Source organism: Mandrillus leucophaeus, unplaced genomic scaffold, assembly GCF_000951045.1.
Source record: "Mandrillus leucophaeus isolate KB7577 unplaced genomic scaffold, Mleu.le_1.0 Scaffold13, whole genome shotgun sequence".
Lineage (NCBI taxonomy): Eukaryota > Metazoa > Chordata > Mammalia > Primates > Cercopithecidae > Mandrillus > Mandrillus leucophaeus.
The window spans coordinates 4,480,833-4,502,808 of NW_012101254.1; the positions used below are offsets into that span (position 1 = coordinate 4,480,833).

Genomic DNA, 21,976 nt, shown 5'->3' on the forward strand with positions numbered 1-21,976 from the left:
CTAGTTTTTTGTATTTCTTAATAGAGACGGGGTTTCACCGTGTTAGCCAGGATGGTCTCGATCTCCTGACCTCGTGATCCGCCCGTCTCGGCCTCCCAAAATGCTGGGATTACAGGCTTGAGCCACCGTGCCCGGCCTGCTTTATATCTTTTGATGCTGTTGTTTGATGTTTAAATGTCCATGACATTTGTATCTTTTATATGATTTGAAGTTTTATTCATTATAAACTACTCCCTTTTGGGCTGGGCACAGTGGCTCATGCCTGTAATCCCAGTTTTTTGGGAGACTGAGACAGGGGAATCATTTGAGGTCGGGAGTTCAAGACCAACCTGGCCAACACAGCCAGACACCATCTCTACTAAAAAATACAAAAGTTAGCGGTGCATTGTGGCACATGCTTGTAATCCCAGCTACTTGGGAGGCTGAGGCAGGAGAGTTGCTTGAACCCAGGAGGCAAAGGTTGCAGTAAGCCAAGATCGCGCCACTGCACTCAAGCCTGGGCAACAGAGCAAGGTTCCGTCTCAAAACTACTACTACTTCTTTTATTCCTATTTAGTATTTTCCCCCTAAGTTCGACTTTGCTATTGTCATCAGAACTCCTCCTTTATTTTTGCTTAGATTTTGCCCTGTACATTTTAATTCATCTTTGTTTTTTGAAAATACAAAGGCATCTCTTGAAAAGCATATAGTTACTTGTCTTTTAAAATCAAATCAGGCTGGGCACAGTGACTCACGCCTGTAATCCCAGCACTTTGGGAGGCTGAGGGGCAGATCACTTGAGGTCAGGCATTCGAGACCAGCCTGGCCAACATGGTGAAACCCCATCTCTACTAAAAATACAAAAATTAGCTGGGTGCGGTGGCAGCCGCCTGTAATCCTAGCTACTGGGGAGGCTGAGGCAGGAGAGTCACTTGAACCTGGGAGGCAGAGGTTGCGGTGAGCTGAGATCAGGCCACTGCACTCCAGCCTAGGTGACAAGAGCAAGACTCCATTTCAAAAAAAATAAATACAAAATTAAAATCAAAGCAGACCTTGTTTTGTTTTGTTTTGTTTTTGAGACCGAGTCTCTCTCTGTCGCCCCAGGCTGGAGTGCAGTTGCCCGATCTCTGCTCACTACAACGTCCGCCTCCCAGGTTCAAGCGATTCTTCTGCCTCAGCCTCCCGAATAGCTGGGACTACAGGCGTCCGCCACCACTCCTGGCTAATTTTTGTATTTTTAGTAGAGACGGGGTTTCACAGTGTTGGCCAGGCTGGAGTGCAGGGACTCCTGACCTTGTGATCCGCCCGCCTCAGCCTCCCAAAGTGCTGGGATTACAGGCTGGAGCCACCGCGCCCGGCCCTCAAACCAAATCTTTATTCTTTTTACTTTTGAGATAGCGTCTTGCTCTGTCTGCCCAGGCTAGGATGCAGTGGTGTGATCTCGGCTCCACCTCCCAGGCTCAAGTGATTCTCATGCCTCAATCTCCCAAGTAGCTGGGATCACAGGCATGTGCCACCATGCCCAGCTAATTTTTGTATTTTTAGTAGAGATGGAGTTTCGCTTTGTTGGCCAGGCTGGTCTCAAATTCCTGGCCTCAATCTGCCTGCCTCGGCCTCCCAACATGCTGGGAATACAGGCATGAGCCTATATCTGCCCCTATTGTTTCTTTTAATGGATGAATTTAAATGATATGTGTTTATTGTTATGATACATGTTTTTAATTTTTTTTGTTTTTTGTTTTTTGAGACAGAGTCTCGCTTTATTACCCAGGCTAGAGTGCAGGGGCGCGATCTCTGCTCACTACGATCTCTGCTCACTGCAACCTCCACCTCCCAGGCTCAGGTGATCTTCCCACCTCCAATTCCTGAGTAGCTGGGACTACAGGTCCCTGCTGTCCACCATGCCTAGCTAGTTGTTTTTTTTTTTTTTTTTTTTTTCCCCCAAATGGAGTCTTGCTCTGTTGCCCAGGCTGGAGTGCAGTGGCGCAATCTTGGCTCACTGCAACCTCCGCCTCCCGAGTTCAAGCAATTCTGCCTCAGCCTCCCAAGTAGCTGGGATTACAGGCATGCAGCACCACACCCAGCTGCTGATTTTCGTATGCTTAGTATAGAGAGGATTTCACCATGTTGGCCAGAGTGGTCTCGAACTCTTCACCTCGTGATTCGCCTGCCCCGGCCTCCTAAAGTGCTGGCATTACAGGCGTGAGCCACTGCACCTGGCCCTGTTTTGGTATTTTTCTGTAGAGACAGAGTTTTGCCATGTTGCCCAGGCTGGTCTCAAACTCCTGGGCTCAAGGGATCCTCCCACCTCCGACTCCGTAAGTGCAGGGATTACAGGGATTAAGTCCTGCACTAAACTCACCCTTTTATAATGATGCTGATCTGACTGGTCAGGGTGGAGCCCTTGTAGCCTAATCATCTCTTGAAGGTCCCACCTCTTAATACTGTTACAAATGGCAATTAAATTTCAACATGAGTTTTGGAAGGGATGTTCAAACCCCAGTTCTTGGATTTCACAATCCCTTTGGTGTTTTTGATAGTGCAGGAATTTTTGTTGGAAATTTGCTTCTGTTTTCTGAATCACTTCTTCAAAAGGGTACTCTTCATCTTTCTATCCTTTTTATTCTTTAAGTAATCTATGCATAGGTCCTTTTTGCTTGTGACTAATTTTGAATGGGGCAGTTCTGTCAGGGCTTCTTATTTATCAAAAGAACAATATAGATGGATTTTCACTGACCTTTATTTACCTTGACAGTGTTATAATGTATCTTTGGCACATGTGTTTTCTTGTGTCCTCAGCACCTGCCTCAGAAGGTTGGCCATGGTTATAGTTTATAATCTGTAGCTTCTTCATGTGAGACAGTTGGAAGCTTTTATTTTATATTTCTTATGGAATTTGTATTAGCACACTTTTCCACTGAGACTGATGAACTGTTTATCCTTTATCCTTAAGGCGTATATAGATCTGTGGTGGGAGGGGGTGTCCCATCCTGGGATTTGAACTGTGTCTCCCGCTGTATCACAGACAGGCAGGTTATTCTGGCCAAAAACTGGACCCTTGGAGAGTTCTGTGTTGCTTAGGTTTCGGGTTTGGTGGTCAGTGTTTTATCTCAGTTTACTTTGGCCCATGGTTATACAGCTAATTTTTTGGGGTTTGAAGAAAATGAAGACTCGTGACAATTTTAGTTAATTCTTCAATGTGGAAAGGTTTCTTGGCCAGGCGTGGTGGCTTATGCTTGTAATCACAGCACTTTGGGAAGCCAAGGTGGGAGGATCTCTTGAGGTTAGGAACTCAAGACAAGCCTGGGCAAAATAGCAAGACCCAATCTGCACAAAAAAAAATTAAAAACTTATCTAGGCGTATTGCTGCACATTTGAAGTCTCAGCTACTTGGGAAGCTGGGAAGGGAGGATTGTTTGAGCCCGGGAGTTAGTGGCTGCAGTGAGCTATGATCACACCACCACACCTGCCTGGGTGACAGAGCGAGATCCTGACTCAGAAAAAAAAATAATAATAATTTTAAAAAGTAAAAAAGGCAAGGCATAGTGGTTTTTGCCAGTAATCTCAGCATTTTGGGAGATGAAGTGGAGAGAATTGCTTGAGTCCAGGATTTCGAGTATGTAGTCACGCCATTGCACTCCAGCCTGGGCAACATGGTGCAACTTAGTCTCTACAAAAAATACAAAAATTATTCAGGCGTGGTGGTACATGCCTGTAGTACCAACTACTCAGTTGACTGAGGTGGGAGGATCACCTGAGCCTGGGAGGTCCCAGCTGCAGTGAGCTGTGATTGCACCACTGCCCTCCAGCCTGGGTTACAGAACAAGACCCTGTCTCAAAAAAAAAAAAAAAAAAGTTTCAGGATGGGCACGATGGCTAACACCAAAAAAAAAAAAAAAAAAAGTTTCAGGATGGGCACGATGGCTAACACCTATAATCCCAACATTTTGGGAGATAGGTGGAAAGATTGCTTGAGCCCAGGAATTCAGTACCATCCTGGGCAACGTAGTGAGACCTCATCTCTACGAAAATTTTAAAAATTAGCCAGGCATGGTGATACATGCCTGTAGTCCTAGCTACTTGGGAGGCTGAGGCAGAAAGATTGCTTGAGCCCTGGAGAACAGGGCTGCAGTGAGCTGTGATCACACCACTGTACCACTGCAGCCTGAATGATAGAACAAGAGCCTGTCTCAAAAAAAAAAAAAGAAAAGTGGTCATTCACGGTGGCTCAAGTCTGTAATCCTAGCACTTTGGGAGGCCAAGGTGGGCATATCACCTGAGGTCAGAAGTCAAGACCAGCCTGGCCAACATGGTGAAACCCCATCTCTACTAAAAATACAAAAAATTAGCTGGGTGTGGTGGCGGGCACCTGTTGTCCCAGCTACTCGGGAGGCCAAGGCAGGAGAATCACTTGAACCTGGGAGGCAGAGGTTGCAGTGAGCCGAGATCACACCACTGCACTCCAGCCTGGACAACAAGAGTGAAACTCCGTCTCAAAAAAATAAAAAAAAGAAAAGCTTTCTTAATGTAATAGGGTGTTCCTTGATTATCTCATAGCCTACCCACCACCCCCATCCAGGTGAAATATTGATGGCAGGGCACCGAAGAACTCTTTGGCTCATTCTTTTTTTTAAAGACAGAGTCTCACTCCACCCAGGCTGGAGTACAGTGGCGTGATCTCAGCTCACTGCAACGTCCGCCCCACGGGTTCAGTTGATTCTCTTGCCTCAGCCTCCTGAGTAGCTGGGATTACAAGCGCCTTCCACCGTGCCTGGCTAATTTTTGTCTTTTTAGTGGAGACGGGGTTTCACCATATTGGCCAGGCTGGTCTCGAACTCCTGACCTCAGGTGATCTGCCCGCCTCAGCTGGGATTACAGGTGTGAGCCACTGTGCCCGGCCAACTCATTCTTTTTAAAAAATAAATTCATTTATTTATTTACTTGAGATAGGGTGTTGCTTTGTTGCCCTGGCTGTAGTGCAGTGATGTGATTACAGCTCACTGCAGCCTTGAACTCCTGGGCTCAAGTGATTCTCCCACTTCAACCTCCCAAGTAGCTGGGACTACAGGTGTGCACCACCATGTTTTTTTGTAGCAAAGGGGGCTCACTCTGTTGCCCAGGATGGTCTTAAATTCCTGGACTCAAGCCATCCTTCTGCCCTGTCCTCCCAAAGTGCTGGAATTACAGGCATAAGCTATCGTGCCTGGCCAGAAAATTATTTTTAAGTATTTTTAGAGATGGGGTCTTATGGTTGCCTAGGCTGGAGTATGGTAACACCATCATAGCTCACTGTAACCTCGAACTCCTAGGCTCAAGCAATCCTCCTGTTTCAGCCTTACATGTAGCTGGGACTACAGGTGCGCACCACCATGCCCAGCTAACTTTTAAAATTTTTTGTGGAGATGAGTTCTCCCTATGTTGCCCAGACTGGTGTTGAACTCCTGGCCTCAAGCAGTCCTTCTTCCTTGGCCTCTCAAAGTGTTGGAATTGCAGGCATAAGCCATCCTGCCTGGTCTTTTATTCTTAAATAAATTTATTCCTTGACTAATCCTTACAAAAATAGATGTTAACATTAAGTATGCCTCTTCACTTTGGTCTAAATTTTGTAGTATCTGGCAGCTCTTTTTTGTAGGATATTCTAAGGAAGTTGTGTCCCTTTCCTAGATTCATGATAAACAAATTTTTCTCTCTCTCCTTTTTTGGGGTGTGTGTATGTCTGTGTGTATGTTTCATTTCATTGGGTTTCAGAGACAGAGGTTAAATAATTGTGCATTCACTGCTTCATCCTTACAAGAAAATATATGAGCTTTAAATTAGATAATTATATATAGCATTTAGTATAGTGCTTGGCACATAGTTAGCATTTAATAAATGGAAGCTTTATGGCCAGGCACAGTGGCTCACACCTGTAATCCCAGCACTTTGGGAAGCTGAGGTGGGTGGATCACCTGAGGTCAGGAGTTTGAGACCAGCCTGGCCCACATGGTGAAACCTCATCTCTACTAAAAATACAAAAATTAGCTGGGCATGGTGGCACGTACCTGTAATTCCAGCTACTCGGGAGGCTGAGGCAGGAGAATTGCTTGAACCCAGGAGGTGGAGGTTGCAGTTAGCTAAGATCACGCCATTACACTCCAGCCTGGGTGACAAGAGCGAAACTCTGTCAAAAAAAAAAAAAAAAAAGAAAAAGCTTTTTACTTGTTTGTCTGCTTCACCAAAATGTAAGTTCCATGAGGGGACCTTGTCTGTCTTGCTTGTTGTCATATCACCAGTTTCTTTTTTTGTTTTTAATTTTTAAATTAAAAAAATTTTTTTTTTTTTTGCTAGAGAAGGGGTCTTGCTGTGTTGCCCAGGCTAGCCTCAAACTCCTAAGCTCAAGCTGCCTTCCTGCCTCAGCTTCCCAAAGTGTTGGGATTGCAGGTGTGAGCCACTGCACCTGGCTCCTTACCAGTTTCCAGAACAGTGCCTAACATATAGAAGGTGCTTAGTAAATATTGTTGAATGAGTGAATAATCAGAGAACTTGGGTATGGGTGTGAGAATGAGGGGAGAAAAGATGGGGAAACAAAAATCTGAGCTAGTACAAATAGTTTCTGTCTTCTACTCATTTGTATGTCTCTGTATGCAGGGGCAGCCATTTTGGGGGGTGCTGATGGATACCTGCGGGGTCGGCTATGTTGCCCTGGGGGAGGCCGGCCCCGTGGGGAACATGACTGTGGGGGACTCTCCTGGACAAGATGTGCTAAATCAGCTTGATGTCAAGACCTCTTCAGAAATGGCCAGTGCAGAGGCTTCCATAGAGATGTCATTACCTACCCCTTTGCCTGGATTTGAGGATTCTCCTGATCAGAGGAGGCTCCCTTCAGAGCAGGAAAGCCTCTCCAGACTGGAACAGCAAGGTATGTACCTTGTCCTCTTATCTTTTTATTCCCCATGCCGAGCTTAAGATGAAAGAGAGCAGGTTGAGCTCATAGGATCTTACAAACCTGGATACAGGGTAATCTTTTCCAAAGAGGTTTGAGTTCTGGTCCCATCTCACAGACCCATATTCTTCTCTACAGATCTTTCTTCAGAGATGTCAAAGGTTTCAAAGCCTAGGGCCTCAAAGCCTGGCCGGAAGAGAGGTGGTAGGACACGAAAAGGCCCCAAAAGGCCCCAACAGCCTAATCCTCCATCAGCCCCTCTGGTTCCTGGTCTCTTAGATCAGTCCAACCCTCTGTCCACCCCCATGCCTAAGAAACGAGGTCGAAAGTCCAAGGCAGAGCTGCTACTGCTGAAGTTGTCAAAAGACCTAGAACGGCCAGAATCTCCATCTCCAAAGAGGCCCCCTGAGGACTTTGAGACCCCTTCTGGGGAACGACCCCGCCGAAGGGCTGCCCAAGTGTAAGGATTGTGGGGCACAGCTTGGTAGAGGGGGGTTGGGTGAAGGGATCAGGGTGGGGCAGATGTTGGAGGGACGAGAAGACTGTGATGAGGTATTAGGTAAGCAGGGGTGGTGTCTGGATTCTAGGGACTTCAGCAGTCCATTAGGCTCTTACCACAGCACTATTAATGGTACATGTTGCTAACTTGGTTTATCTGAGAATTACTTTCTGTACTTTATGTCCAATGCCATTTTTCACAAACTACCCAGCTCTTTATTGCTGTTTTACTGTCCAGTATATGTCAATATATATGTGCTGTTCCATTCTTTCTCTTGCCCTCTGTGTTCTTTGACTGTGGTGGAATGAAAAATGCATTGAACTCGGAGTGAGAAGACCTGGGTTCAGATTCCACATTTGTTATCTGAATCATCTCAGCCAAGTCACATAACTTAGATTTCTGGTTTTTCATCTTCCAAGGGGGAAGGGGAAATTAATAGAGTTAATTGGTTAATCATGGGGTTATTGGGAGGATCCATTGAGATAAAAATAACCATGTCTGGAAACGTGGGTTCTCAGTTATATGTGAGAATGGCTCTGACTCTGCCCTATCCCACAGGGCACTTCTGTATCTTCAGGAACTGGCTGAAGAGCTCTCAACAGCCTTGCCTGCTCCTGTGTCCTGTCCTGAGGGCCCCAAGGTGAGCAGCCCCACCAAACCGAAGAAGATCCGGCAGCCAGCAGCCTGTCCAGGTGGAGAAGAGGTGGATGGTGCTCCACGGGATGAAGACTTTTTTCTCCAGGTTGAGGCTGAAGATGTGGAAGAAAGTGAGGGCCCAAGTGAGAGCTCGTCTGAACCTGAGCCTGCAGTGCCCCGAAGCACCCCACGAGGATCTACTTCAGGGGTAACCTCAATGGACAAAAAAGTGAATGGGGACATAGTAGGATTTTAGGGGACCAGCAAGGTACTGAGAAAGGAAAGATAGCTTTGACCTGGTAACTATAATAGACAAAACGGGTTAAAGAAAAAAGGGTCAATTTCAAAAACAGTTGGCATATTAGGGAGAGCGCAGAAGAAGGGGTACAGTAAACAAGATTATTCATTCATATATTGAGTGTCTATTCTCTGTTAGGAAACACAAATATAAATAAGACAGTGTCCTGCCTTACAAGTTCACAGTTCAATCAGCACTACCCCAGGAGTGAACAAAATGATTTAGGCATATAGAGGAAGGGCAATTAACTGCTTAGGCCTCACAGAGGAATGATAGTTGAATTGCTTCTTGAAGGATAAGTAGAAGTTTGCCAGAGGGGATGGTTTTCCCAGAAATTGGTTATGGCTGGAGCACAGGGCCTGGAGTAAAGTTGTAGGCGAGATTAAACTGGAGAAGATGAAAGGACATAGACCAATAGGAACCAACAAAGATTGTTTTTGTTTATAGGTTTTTTGTGTGTGTGTGTGGTAAAATGTATGTAACATAAAATTTGCCATTTTAACCATTCCGGGCGCGGTGGCTAATGCCTGTAATCCCAGCACTTTGGGAGGCCGAGGCGGGTGGATCACCCGGGGTCAGGAGTTTGAAACCAGCCTGACCAATATAGTGAAACCCTGTCTCTACTAAAAATACAAAAATTAGCCAGGCATGGTGGTGCGCACCTGTAGTCCCCGCTACTCGGGAGACTGAGAAAGGAGAATCACTTGAACCCAGGAGGCAGAGGGTTGCAGTGAGCTGAGATCGACTACTGCACTCCAACCTGGGTAAGACAGCGAGACTCCATCTCAAAAAAAAAAAACACGCACAGTTCAGTTGTGCAGAAGCTCTGTACAACGAATGTTTTTAAGTAGAAAAATAACATCAGTTAGGAAAATAGGTCAAATTATAGTTGACAAGAGGACAGTTTTGCCAGGCACGGTGGCTCATGCCTTGTAATCCCAGCACTTTGGGAGGCCAAGGCAGGCAGATCACAAGGTCAAGAGTTCAAGACCAGCTTGGCCGACGTAGTGAAACCCCGTTTCTACTAAAAATAAATTAGCTGGGTGTGGTGATGCATGTCTGTAATCCCAGCTACTCAAGAGGCTAAGGCAGGAGAATTGCTTGAACCCAGGAGGTAGAGGTTGCAGTGAGCCGAGATTGCACCATTGCACTCCAGCCCGGGCAACAGTATGAAACTCCTTCTCAAAAAAAAAAAAAAAGAAAAGAAAAAAAAACAGTTTCCATTATTCAGGTAAGAGATAGTGAGGTCCTAAATCAAGCAGTGAAGGAAGAGAAGAGCAGGGAGGGGGCAGATTCAAGAGATATGTAAAAGGCCAGGCGTGGTGGCTCACACCTGTAATCCAAGCACTTTGGGAGGCCAAGGCAGGTGGATCACTTGAGGCCAGGGGTTTGAGACCAGCTTGACCAACATAGTGAAACCCTGTCTCTACTAGAAATACAAAAATAATTAGCTGGGTGTGGTGGCATGCACCTGTAATCCCAGCTACTTGGGAGGCTGAGGCAGGAGAATCACTTGAACCCAGGAGGCAAAGGATGCGATGAGCTGAGATCACGTCATTGCACTCCAGCCAGACTCTGTCTTTAAAAAAAAAAAAAAAAAAAAAGTAAGATAATTAAAAAAAATATTTTTTTAAATTCTTTTGTTTCTGTGTTCTCTCACAGAATGGAATATGTAAGAGAATTAACAGTATTTAGGAATTGAAGGGAGGGAGGAAGTTGAATAGCAGCTTCCAGCTTAAATGGTGGCATCATGCACTGAACCTGGGAACATGGAAAGGGCGAAGGATGTGGGAGGGGCAAAGGTGGGGAGGGAAGAAGATGAATTCACTTTTTTTTTTCTTTTTGAAACAGAGTCTTGCTCTGTTACCCAGGCTGGAGTGCAGTGGAGCGATCTCAGCTCACTGCAACCTCCGCCTCCTGGGTTCAAGCGATTCTCCTGCCTCAGCTTCCCAAGTAGCTGGGATTACAGGCACGCGCCACCACGCTCAGCTAACTTGTATTTTTAGTAGAGATGGGGTTTTGCCATGTTGGCCAGGCTGGTCTTGAATTCTTGACCTCAGGTGATCTGCCCGCCTTGGCCTCCCAAAGTGCTGGGATTACAGGTGCGAGCCACCACACCTGGCAGAATTCACTTTCTGACATGTTGAGTTTGAGATGCCCATGGGCCATGGGCCATTCTGCTGGAGATGTCTGATCACCAGTTGCATATATGAGACCAGTGCCTTACTTGCCTCATGTGCAACATTTAAGGGACAACAGAAACCCTCAGTAATAGAGATAAATGCTATTTTGATGCAACATTTAAAAAAATCAAATCAATGCAACAAATCATGGGTATTTTGTTCCATGATGAACAAAATATCAAAATTTTAAATAAAGACAGGAACTTTACTGATTTTTTTTTTTAACTGATTATTTTTTTTCCATTTGCCTCATGCTCTAATATGACTTGCCACAACACTGTCTAGAACTTGTAGAGAAGTTGAGACCGAGTCAGGTTTACATTACGGAGATGTAAACTTGATAATCAGGCATAAAGATGGTAGTCAAACTGGGTTCAGTGGTATGCATTTGTACTTTGAGCTACTCAGGAGGCTGAGACAGGAGGAGTTTTTGAGCCCAGGAGTTGATGTCTGGCATGGACAACATAGCAAGACCCTGTCTCTAAATTTTTAAAAAGGCCAGGTGTGGTGGCTCACACCTGTAATCCCAGCACTTTGGGAGGCTGAGGGGGAAGGATCGCTTGAGCCCAGGAGTTCAAAATCAGTCTGGGCCATGGAGAAACCTTGTCTCTACAAAATAATACAAAAATATTAGCCAGGTGTGGTGCGCTGTGCCTGTAGTCCCAGCTACTCAGGAGGCAGAGGTGAGAGGATTGCTTGAGCCCAGGAGGCAGAGGCTGGGGCTGCAGTGAGCCAAGATCGCGCCACTGCACTCCAGCCTGGGCGACAGAGTGAGACCCTGTCTCAAAAACAAAAACAAAAGAAACAACCAAATAAACAAAAAGGTAGTAGGCAAAGCTTTGGGACATGAGATGAGATTACTAGGAGTGTGTCAGTGTCTGTCTGTCTGTGTAGAGGGGCGAGAAGACGACAGGAACTCTGGGGAATACCATCATTGAGGAGACCTGTCAAGAAGGGAGAGCATGTGAAGGAATATTAGAGAGGGGAGAGGAGTAAGGGAGACTGTTCCATAGAGTGGGAGTTTCAAGAGGCATAAGGGAAGTCCTCTGAATCAAATGCCATGGAGATGTTGAGGAAGCTGAACAGAAAATAGGTAATGGATGTTGCATTTTTGATGGAGGAGTAGTGCAGAAGGTAAAGAAGTCATTACAATGGTTGAAACACAAATCTTTTAAGATGCTGATAGGGCAGTGATTGGAAGGGGAGGTATTGCCAAAGAAGATAAAAACTGGAAAAGAACTGTCTCTGGGACTTTGTCCAACCTGTAGAATTCGCTTCCTTATATTTTCTTCAATTTGATTCTCAGAAGCAGAAGCCACACTGCCGGGGAATGGCTCCCAATGGCTTACCAAATCACATCATGGCTCCTGTTTGGAAGTGCCTCCATCTCACCAAGGACTTGTGAGACTTGGGAACTGGGGGCTGGGGATAATGAAGGGGTGGTAGAGGAGTGCAAGGATGGTATTGAAGTGGGGCTGTGGGAAAGACAAGCAGTCATGGGGGATACTGTGATGACACTCATTACTAAAAAGCACTGCTCTAGAGGCAAGAGCTCTAGAATGCTTAACTGAAGTGAAATAAAATGAAAGGCTCTGTTTCTCAGCTGCACTAGCCACATTTTAGGTGCCCAGTAGCTAATTGGAGCTAGCAGCTGGCATATTGGGCAGCACAGATAATAGATCATTTCCATCCCCACAGAAAGTTTTATTGGACTGTGCTGCTCTAGAATCCCTCTCCTCCTCCATTAATGCTGCTGCTTTTTCTCCAGCCGAGAGCAGAAACATTCATACTGGGAGTTTGCTGAATGGATTCCTTTAGCCTGGAAGTGGCACTTGTTATCTGAGCTGTAAGTTGAAGCAGCATCTCTGAAGCTTAGGAAGGGTGACACCACTGGAGACGAAAGGGTGACAGAGGCTCTATAATGGGAACCCTGGGATGGGTGAAACCCTTCCAAATTTAAACTGTTCCCTTTGCCTTCCCCCAGTGAGGCCGCTCCCTACCTGCCCCAGGAGGAGAAGTCTCCATTGTTTTCTGTACAACGTGAAGGGCTACCTGAAGATGGCACCCTCTACCGAATAAACAGGTGAAGATTGCACATCCGCCCTTTTTTCTGATTCTGGAGCCAGAAACAAGAAAAATGAATGTTGAAAGAGATGACAGATAAGTCCTGTCCTTCCCTTGATGCTGGTCGAGTTGGTCCCAAGAATAAGAGTGCTGGCTAGAGCTGGTCAGTCCTCTCTGATTTGTAGTGTTCATTACTGCTGGCAGGCTGAGGGAAGCTAGAGAAATTTAGGGGCCAAAGCAGTTCACAAGTTACATGTACTCAGATAGACCTGGACAGACTAGCCTTAGGGAAAATACTATAGTATTCCAGAATGAACAGCCCTGAAGATGAGCTGGAGCTAGACAGACTTTGGAGGCTGGGCATGGTGGCTCACACCTGTAATCCCAGCACTTTGGGAGGCCAAAAAGGGAGGATTACTTGAGCCCACGAGTTCGAGACCAGCCTAGGCAACATAGCAAGACCCCTATCTCTACAAAAAATTTTAAAGTTAGTGGGGTATGGTGGCATGTGCTACTCCAGAGGCTGAGGTGGGATAACCACTTGAGCCTGGGAGGTCAAGGCTGCAGATCATGCCACTGCACTCCATCCTGGGTGACAGACCCCATCTCAAATAATATAAGACAGACTTTGGGAAGGAAAGGAGGAAGATACAAATGGTAGCCAAGGACTCTTCTCACTTGTAAACTGTTTTTGATATTCAGGCTCTTGCTTGAGCCAGTTCATACTGGCTCTGGGTGGAGCTCCCATACAGTCCTCATTACCTTTCATTAATTCCGTTCTTCATCCCATCTTTGATTTTTCTCTAGATTTAGCTCGATCACAGCACATCCAGAGCGCTGGGATGTGTCCTTCTTCACGGGGGGACCGCTCTGGGCTCTGGACTGGTGCCCAGTGCCAGAGGGGGCAGGAGCCTCGCAATATGTGGCTCTCTTCTCCAGCCCTGACATGAATGAGACACACCCACTGAGCCAGCTTCATTCGGGTCCTGGGCTGCTCCAGCTCTGGGGCCTTGGGACCTTGCAGCAAGAAAGCTGGTGAGGTGGGGTTGGACACTGCCATGGGAGGGTGGTTGAGGACAGCAGGATGGGGTCTGGACAGGATAGGGGGAAGGGATTGGATTGGGCTGAGACAAGGCGAGCTTACCTCTGGCAGCCCTACGTCCCTTCTTCCTACCCACCATCCCCACATGCTCTCTCTCTCCAGTCCTGGCAACAGGGCCCACTTTGTCTATGGGATTGCTTGTGACAACGGCTGCATCTGGGACCTCAAGTTCTGCCCTAGTGGAGCATGGGAACTTCCAGGCACCCCTCGGAAGGTACTTCGCAGTCGACTGTGGGATGGCCCTAGGACTCAAAGCCAGGACAAAGAGGCCCTGGGAATTCTTAGAGTTTAAGGAAGGAAAGTTGGAGTGTGGTGGATGGAGTTTTTCCAGCAACTCCATACAGTATTTTCAGGGACTAGAACCTCAAAGGTTTTCTGTGAGTCAGTTGAAGGCAGCAAGCCTCAGCACATCCTTTACCCTTTAGGCTCCTCTCCTGCCCCGGTTGGGTCTCTTGGCTCTGGCCTGCTCAGACGGGAAAGTACTGCTGTTCAGTCTACCCCATCCAGAGGCCCTGCTGGCTCAGCAACCCCCAGGTGAGTAGCACAGCAAGGAGAATGGGGCTGCTGTCGTGGTGGCCAGAGCATAGCAGGACCTATCTCCCTGGAAGCTCCCCTGGGCCAGTCTCTCTAGCACAAAGCCTTACTCAGCCACACACATACCCTGCGTTGTGACTCTGGTTTGTTCTCGAGCCCTCTCTCTTTTGCAGTCTTGCAGCTGTACTCTCTCTTTATCTCTCCTTCCCTCTTCTGTGCTCTCAGGACTTTCCCCCTGTTGCTGCCACAGGTAACTGGCTGTGTAAAGAGCTGCTGAGGTCTTGGGCTGATGGATAGGGCCCATCTCCCCTGCCATACTCTTGTTCCCCTAATCCTGTTCTTAGCCTCTCCTGCCCTCACCACCACACAAACACAATCCCTTGTTCTGAAGAGGGGGATAGAATAGAGAGCTGAAGATGAGCAAGAGGAAGAAGGAGTCAGGAAAAGGCAGCTCCTATATGTTGAATTTATTTTTCATTAGTACTGAGTATTTAAAGAAGAGGGCACAAAGGTTGGAGCCCTGAGAAGTCCCATATGTGGTGGTCTTGCAGAGTGGGTTGAGGAGGTAATAGGAGGTCAGAAAATAAAGATAGTAAATACAGACAGTTCTTTGAAGAAGTTTCGCTGTGGGACTGGGCATGGTGGCCCATGCCTTAATTCTAGTACTTTGCAAGGCCTAGGTGGTAGGGTTGCTTGAGCCTAGGAGTTTGAGACCAGCTGGGGCAATATAATGAGATGTCGTCTCTACAAAAAAAAATTTTAAAAAGTAGCCGAGCATAGTGATGCGTGCCTGTAGTCCCAGCTACTTGGGAGGCCTAGGTGGGAGGATCACTTATGCCCAGGAGGTTGAGGCTGCAGTGAACTGAGATTGTGCCACTGCACTGTAGCCTGGGTGGCTTAGTGAGACCCTGTCTCAAAAAAAAAAAAAAAAAAAAATTGGCTGTGAAGGGGAGCCAGTAATTGAGGGTGGTGGATTGCCTGAGTGTGGTCAGTAAAGAAAGGTTTTGTCCCTTTATTTGGATAGGAGACAGTAGGGCATGTTCACATGGCAACATGGGAGTGACAGACTAGGGAGGGAACAAGTGGATGACACAGGAGGAAGGAGGATAACAGAATGAGCAGTGTTCTGGAAAAGGTGCTAGAGGATGAGGAGAGAGTGGAGTGAAGGGATTGCTCTTCTGATAGGAGGAAGGATACTATCAGGTGTAACAGAAGGAAAGAAGGTGGGAGCAGATAGAGGTAGATTCATAAATTTGGTGATGGAAAGATAAGGACTTTCTCAACAAAGGATAAGGGAACGTCACTATTTAAAGGATTGGTTGCTGATTTAAGAGCAAGGCCTGTGTCCGCAGAGGAGGTCTACAGGAAAAAAAAAAAGCGAGGCCTGGCTAGGCATGGTGGCTTACACTTATAATCCCAGCACTTTAGGAGGCTGAGGCAGGAGGATTGCTTGAGCCTAGGAGTTGGAGGCTGCAGTGAGCCATGATCATGCCACTGCACTCGGGCCTGGGTGACAGAGTAAGACCCACTGAGTCCTCGGGATCCATAGAGTTAGTTACTGCTCTTTTTCCCTCACAGATGCAGTGAAGCCTGCCATATATAAGGTGAGTGAGGAACCTGCTACCTTAGCTGAGGCTCCATCTTCTTAGAGCCTCACCTTGCTGATTCCACAGTGAGTCTCCTTATACTTCTGAAAAATACCCTCATCCTGCTGGATTAAACATTGATGTGAGCTTTCATTCCAGTGTAGGTGTCCCTAACCCTGATTCCATCTCTTCTTTCCCTGCAGGTACAATGTGTGGCAACTCTGCAGGTAGGGTCTATGCAAGCTACAGACCCCTCTGAGTGTGGTCAGTGCCTTAGCCTGGCCTGGATGCCTACCAGGCCCCACCAACACCTAGCTGCTGGATATTATAATGGTAAAAATACCAAAATAAAACATAAGGAACTATTGCTCTTTACATTTTTTATATATGCTTGTTTTTTGGTGGTTTCTTTGGTGGTTCAGTACTGGATATATAGTTAGAAATATTCAGGCAATGTGAAAAAACTAGAAAGAAATAAGTCACTAGACTGCTTCTACTCAGAAAAAAATTTAAGAGTAGATAGATGCTGGGCCAGGCATGGTGGCTCATGCTTATAATCCCAGCACATTGAGGGGCTGAAGCAGGCAGATCACTTCAGGTCAGGAGTTTGAGACCAGCCTGGTCAACATAGTGAAACCCTGTCTCTACCAAAAAATACAAAAAATTAACTCAACGTGGGGGCACACGCCTGTAATCCCAGCTACTTGGGAGGCTGAGGCATGAGAACCCGGGAGGCAGAGGTTTCAGTGAGCCAAGATCACACCCCTGCACTCCAGCCTAGGCAGCAGAGTGAGATCCTGTCTGGGGGGAAAAAAAAAAAGTAGATGCCTGCCAGATGTGGTGGCTCATGCCTATAATCCCAGTACTTTGAGTGGCTGAAGTGGGAGGGAATCACTTGAGGCTGGGACTTCAAGACCAGCTGGGCAACATAGTGAGACCTCATCATTAAAAATAACATTTTTAGGCTGGGCGTGGTGACTCACGCCTGTAATCCCAGCACTTTGGGAGGCCAAGGCGGGCGGATTATGAGGTCAGGAGATCGAGACCATCCTGGCTAACACAGTGAAACCCTGTCTCTACTAAAAATACAAAAAATTAGCTGGGCACGGTGGCAGGCGCCTGTAGTCCCAGCTACCCGGGAGGCTAGGGCAGGAGAATGGCATGAACCCAGGAAGTGGAGTCTGCAGTGAGCTGAGATCGCGTCACTGCACTCCAGCCTGGAGAACGGAGCGAGACCCTGTCTTAAAAAATATATATATATATAACATTTTTTAAAAATTAAAAAGGAGGAACATCCTTTCACGCAGTTCTTTTTTTTTTTTTTTTTTTTTTTTTTTGAGACGGAGTCTCGCTCTGTCACCCAGGCTGGAGTACAGTGGCCGGATCTCAGCTCACTGCAAGCTCCGTCTCCCAGGTTTATGCCATTCTCCTGCCTCAGCCTCCCGAGTAGCTGGGACTACAGGCACCCGCCACCTCGCCCGGCTAGTTTTTTGTATTTTTAGTAGAGACGGGATTTCACCGTGTTAGCCAGGATGGTCTCGATCTCCTGACCTCGTGATCCGCCCGTCTCGGCCTCCCAAAGTGCTGGGATTACAGGCTTGAGCCACCGCGCCTGGCCTTCACGCAGTTCTTTATGTATATATACAAATAAAAAGATCAGAGGAAAGAAAGAGTTTTATAAAAATGGGATCAGTCAGGCATGGTGGCTCACACCTGTAATCCCAGCACTTTGGGAGGCTGAGGCAGGAGAATCGCAGCCCAGGAGTTGGAGACTGGGCAACATGGTGAAACCCTGTCTCTAACTAACTAGCTAACTAACTAAATGAATAAAAATGGGATCATACTGTGTAAGGTATTCTAAAATAAAATGTATTAAATTTAATTATATCTTAATTTTATAGAAGAAAAAGACAGTAAAGTCAGACTGAAATATTGGCTAAGCTCCTGCTGAATGTTTCTTCACTATAAGCGACACTTATATATATTTATAGAAAATATTACTTCATAATAACTCCAACATTAAGTAGTTGGAGTTACTAGGTTTTGTTTTGTTTTGTTTTGTTTTATTTTGAGATAGGGTCTCATTGTGTCACCCAGGCTGGAGTGCAGTGGCAAGATCTTGGCTCACTGCATCCTGGACTTCCTGGGCTCAAGCAATCCTCTAACCTCAGCCTCTGGAGTAGTTGGAACTACAGGAACAAGTTACAATGCCCGGCTAATTTTTTGTGTTTTTTGTAGAGATGGGGTTTTGCCATGTTGCCCAGGCTGGTCTTGACCTCCTGAGCTCAAAGTGATCACCTCCCTCAGCCAGCTGCTGGGATTACAAATGTGAGCTACTGTGCCTGGCCTAGATTGTTATTTTTAAATGACAGTGTTATTGGCCAGGTGCGGTGGCTCATGTCTGTAATCCCAGCATTTTGGGAGGCCGAGGCGGGCAGATCACGAGGTCAAGACATCGAGAGCATCCTAGCCAACATGGTGAAACCCTGTCTCTACTAAAAAATAGAAAAATAGCTGGGCAGGATGGCACGTGCCTGTAGTCCCAGCTACTCGGGAGGCTTGAACCTGGAAGGTGAATGTTGCAGTGAGCCAAGATCGTGCCACTGCACTCCAGCCTGGCGACAGAGTGAGACTCCATTTCAAAAACAAAATGACAGTGTTATTTTTAGGAAAGTAGACTTTCTGCTAGGAAGGAAAGGAAATTAACACTCTTACATGTCTTTTTATTGTCCCTTTCTCCATGTTCTTTTTCTTTTGGTGGTATTATTCTTACGTTGTCAGGGTACATGATTCTTCATGCTGTTCTGCTTTCTTAATTCCTAAACTTGATTGAGTGCCTCTACCAGTCCATTTATCTTAGTCTCCCCCGCAATTGCTGAATTATTTATATTGCATGGCTATAATTCATCATCAACAAATTTTTTTCAAGAAAGGTTCATAGGTACTGCATTCATTCCCTCAGCGGCTCAGCCTTCTGAGTAGCTGAGACTACAGGCATGTACCACCACACCCGGCTATTTTATTTTTTTTTGAGACAGGGTCTCTGGTGTCCAGGCTGGAGTGCAGTGGCACGATCTCAGCTCACTGCAACCTCCACCTCCCGAGTTCAAGCGATTCTCCCACCTCAGCTTCTTGAGTAGCTGGGATTACAGGCGCATGCCACCAAAGGCCAGCTAATTATATTTTTAGTAGAGATGGGGTTTCACCATATTGTTCAAGCTGGTCTCAAACTCCTGACCTCAGGTGGTATGGCCACCCTGGCCTCCTAAAGTGCTGAGATTACAGGCGTGAGCCATCGTACCTGGCCTTATTTTATTTTTTAGAGACGGGGTCTCAGTATATTGCCCAGGCTGGTCTCAAACTCTTGGGTGCAAGTGTTCTTCCTGCCTTTACCTACCAAAGTGCTAGGATTATAGACTTGAGCCACTGCACCTAGCAACATTGTGTTGCTTTTGACTTTTTGCCTGTTCTCTTTGTCTTGGGGCAGTTAGCGAACATTTTCTTTTTCTTTTTTTTTTTGAGATGGAGTCTTGCTCTGTCTCCCAGGCTGGAGTGCAGTGGCGTGATCTCGGCTCACTGCAACCTCTGCTTCCTGGGTTCAAGTGATTCTCATGTCTCACCCTGCCAAGCAGCTGGGATTACAAGCACGCACCACTACACTGGCTAATTTTTTTTGTATTTTTAGTAGTAATGGGGGTTTTACCATGTTGGCCAGGTTAGTCTTGAACTCCTGACGTCAAGTGATCCACCCACATTGGCCTCCCAAAGTGTTGAGATTACAGGCGTGAGCCATTGCGCCTGGCTTCCTAGAGTTTTTATGCTTTTTTTTTTTTGAGACGGAGTCTTATTCTCGTCACCCAGGCTGGAGTGCAGTGGTACAATTTCATCTCACTGCAACCTCCGCCTCCCGGTTCAAGCAATTCTCCTGCCTCAGCCTCCCGAGTAGCTGGGATTACAGGCACCCACCACCACATCTGGCCAATTTTTTGTATTTTTAGTACAGACAGGGTTTCACCGTGTTGACCAGGCTGGTCTGGAACTCCTGACCTCAGGTGATCCACCACCTGCACTGGCCTCCCAAAGTGTTAAGATTATAGGCGTGAGCCACTGTGTGCCCAGCCTATGCTTTTTTAAAGTTTCTTGACTTTCATTTATAGGGAGAGTAGAGAGAGGTGCATTCTACCCTGTGTACTAGGTGTGTTCACCCTATCATTTTTCAGCTGTAGATTCCAGACAAAGCTATTACTTTTTTGTTGAAGAGAATTGGGGTTAAAATATCATGTTGAGTCTTTAAGCCCTGGAGGGAATGCTGGATAGCTAATTAGGATCCCCATATCCTTTCATAGTGGTTTGGATCTGAGGGTAGAAGACAAAGGTCCTAGGTGCTCAGAGAAAGAAATTAGAGCAAGGAAGAGAGAACTTGCTTTTAATGCTTACACATTCTGTCCCTATTTCAGGCATGGTGGTTTTCTGGAACCTTCCCACTAACTCACCCCTGCAGCGGATACGGCTCTCTGATGGCTCCTTAAAGCTCTACCCCTTCCAGTGTTTCCTAGCCCATGACCAGGCTGTACGTACCCTTCAATGGTGCAAAGCTAACAGGTATGGAATAGGAGATGTGTGGAGGGGGAAGGTGAAGACTGGGACTGGCTGACTCTTCCACATTTGTTCGGATTTGACCTTCTCCCATCTTTTTACAGCCATTTCCTTGTCTCTGCGGGGAGTGACCGGAAAATCAAATTCTGGGACCTTCGACGACCTTACGAACCCATAAACTCTATCAAGCGCTTCTTGAGTACAGAACTGGCCTGGCTGCTCCCCTACAACGGTGTCACCGTGGCTCAGGACAACTGCTATGCCTCGTACGGCAAGATGGAGATAGGGACATCTAGGGACAGGCCCTAAGGGTTGGAGTGCAAAGCATGCCAGATTGTTGTGGGGAGAGGAGGGTAGAGAGTTGGTTCACTGAGGTGGTTAAGGAGAAAAATGAATCTAAAGAAAAGGAAGGTTTAAATTTATTTCTCTTTTAACAGTTATGGACTCTGTGGGATTCATTATATTGACGCTGGTTATCTTGGTTTCAAGGCCTACTTCACTGCTCCTAGAAAAGGCACTGTTTGGGTGAGCCCCCCTTTCATTTGCAGTCTTCATTACACAGGAAAATGGCTCATTTATGCACGATTAGTGTCAGAAAGAGGCAGTAGTTTTGGGTAGGAGAAGATAGCTATGTGGTAACTATCATCAGGGCTGTCAGTTATGATAAACTCATTTTTGTTTGTGTGTGTCTCAGACTGTGCAGGTGTTACCAGTTCATAGCTCTGAATGAATATGTGAATGAATGAATGAATGAATGAAATCTGTCTCTTTCTATTAGAGTCTTTCAGGATCCGACTGGCTTGGGACGATAGCTGCAGGAGATATATCCGGGGAGCTCATTGCTGCTATATTGCCAGATATGGCACTGAATCCAATAAATGTCAAGCGACCTGTAGAGCGAAGATTTGTACGTATATGAACATCTAACAGCAGCTGTTGGGTCCTAACCCACATGCCCTCCCAAATTCTGGTAGAGTACAAATTAGTGCTAGGTCTCCCGGCCCTGATATTATCCCAAAAAGTCTTAGCACAGACTTGTGTATAATCTTCCCTATCCTACTGCATCTGAGCATATATTTAAAGATACTACTTTCTTCCATCTTTAAGCCTTTCCTGCCCAAACCACTTTCCTCTGCTTTTATTCTGTCTTTAATATTATAGAACCTAATTTCATGGTCTCCTTTCCAGCCTATATATAAAGCAGATCTGATACCGTATCAGGACAGTCCTGAAGGTCCAGACCATTCTTCTGCTTCATCTGGGGTCCCCAACCCTCCCAAGGCTCGAACTTATACTGAAACTGTCAACCATCACTACTTGCTCTTTCAAGACACAGATTTGGTAAGCTGAGGCCAGGAGAATGGGTGTGGTGTTAGAAAAGGTAGAAAACTTTAGCCTTTGTATAGTACGTAATCCTGAGTTCAGCACAAAGATATAAAACTAAGGAGCCTCGGCCAGGCATGGTGGCTCATGCCTGTAATCCCAGCACTTTGGGGGGCCAGGGCGGGCAGATCACGAGGTCAAGAAATTGAGACCATCCTGGCCAACATGGTGAAACCCCCGTCTCTACTAAAAAT

General features: G+C 46.4%; 1 protein-coding gene and 1 long non-coding RNA gene across 4 annotated transcripts in view; one reads left to right on the forward strand and one right to left on the reverse strand.

The window, feature by feature from the left end:
• Positions 1-21,976, forward strand: part of GTF3C2 (general transcription factor IIIC, polypeptide 2, beta 110kDa) — a 29,310-nt gene that overhangs the window by 5,373 nt on the left and 1,961 nt on the right. For all 3 annotated transcript variants that reach the window (XM_011972623.1, XM_011972622.1, XM_011972624.1), the window contains 16 exons: positions 6,607-6,877; positions 7,040-7,361; positions 7,959-8,244; positions 11,824-11,918; positions 12,286-12,363; positions 12,502-12,600; positions 13,389-13,616; positions 13,786-13,897; positions 14,109-14,217; positions 15,796-15,821; positions 16,007-16,136; positions 20,261-20,405; positions 20,504-20,665; positions 20,837-20,924; positions 21,178-21,306; positions 21,588-21,740. In XM_011972623.1, the coding sequence (XP_011828013.1) occupies positions 6,631-6,877; positions 7,040-7,361; positions 7,959-8,244; positions 11,824-11,918; positions 12,286-12,363; positions 12,502-12,600; positions 13,389-13,616; positions 13,786-13,897; positions 14,109-14,217; positions 15,796-15,821; positions 16,007-16,136; positions 20,261-20,405; positions 20,504-20,665; positions 20,837-20,924; positions 21,178-21,306; positions 21,588-21,740 (2,409 nt within the window). In that variant the 5' untranslated portion in view covers positions 6,607-6,630. The remainder of the gene's footprint in view (positions 1-6,606; positions 6,878-7,039; positions 7,362-7,958; positions 8,245-11,823; positions 11,919-12,285; positions 12,364-12,501; positions 12,601-13,388; positions 13,617-13,785; positions 13,898-14,108; positions 14,218-15,795; positions 15,822-16,006; positions 16,137-20,260; positions 20,406-20,503; positions 20,666-20,836; positions 20,925-21,177; positions 21,307-21,587; positions 21,741-21,976) is intronic.
• On the reverse strand, positions 12,039-12,633 carry LOC105533976. Its single transcript, XR_001005193.1, has 2 exons — positions 12,518-12,633; positions 12,039-12,407 (listed from the first exon to the last, which is right to left on the reverse strand). It is a non-coding gene; the product is annotated as an uncharacterized LOC105533976 (long non-coding RNA).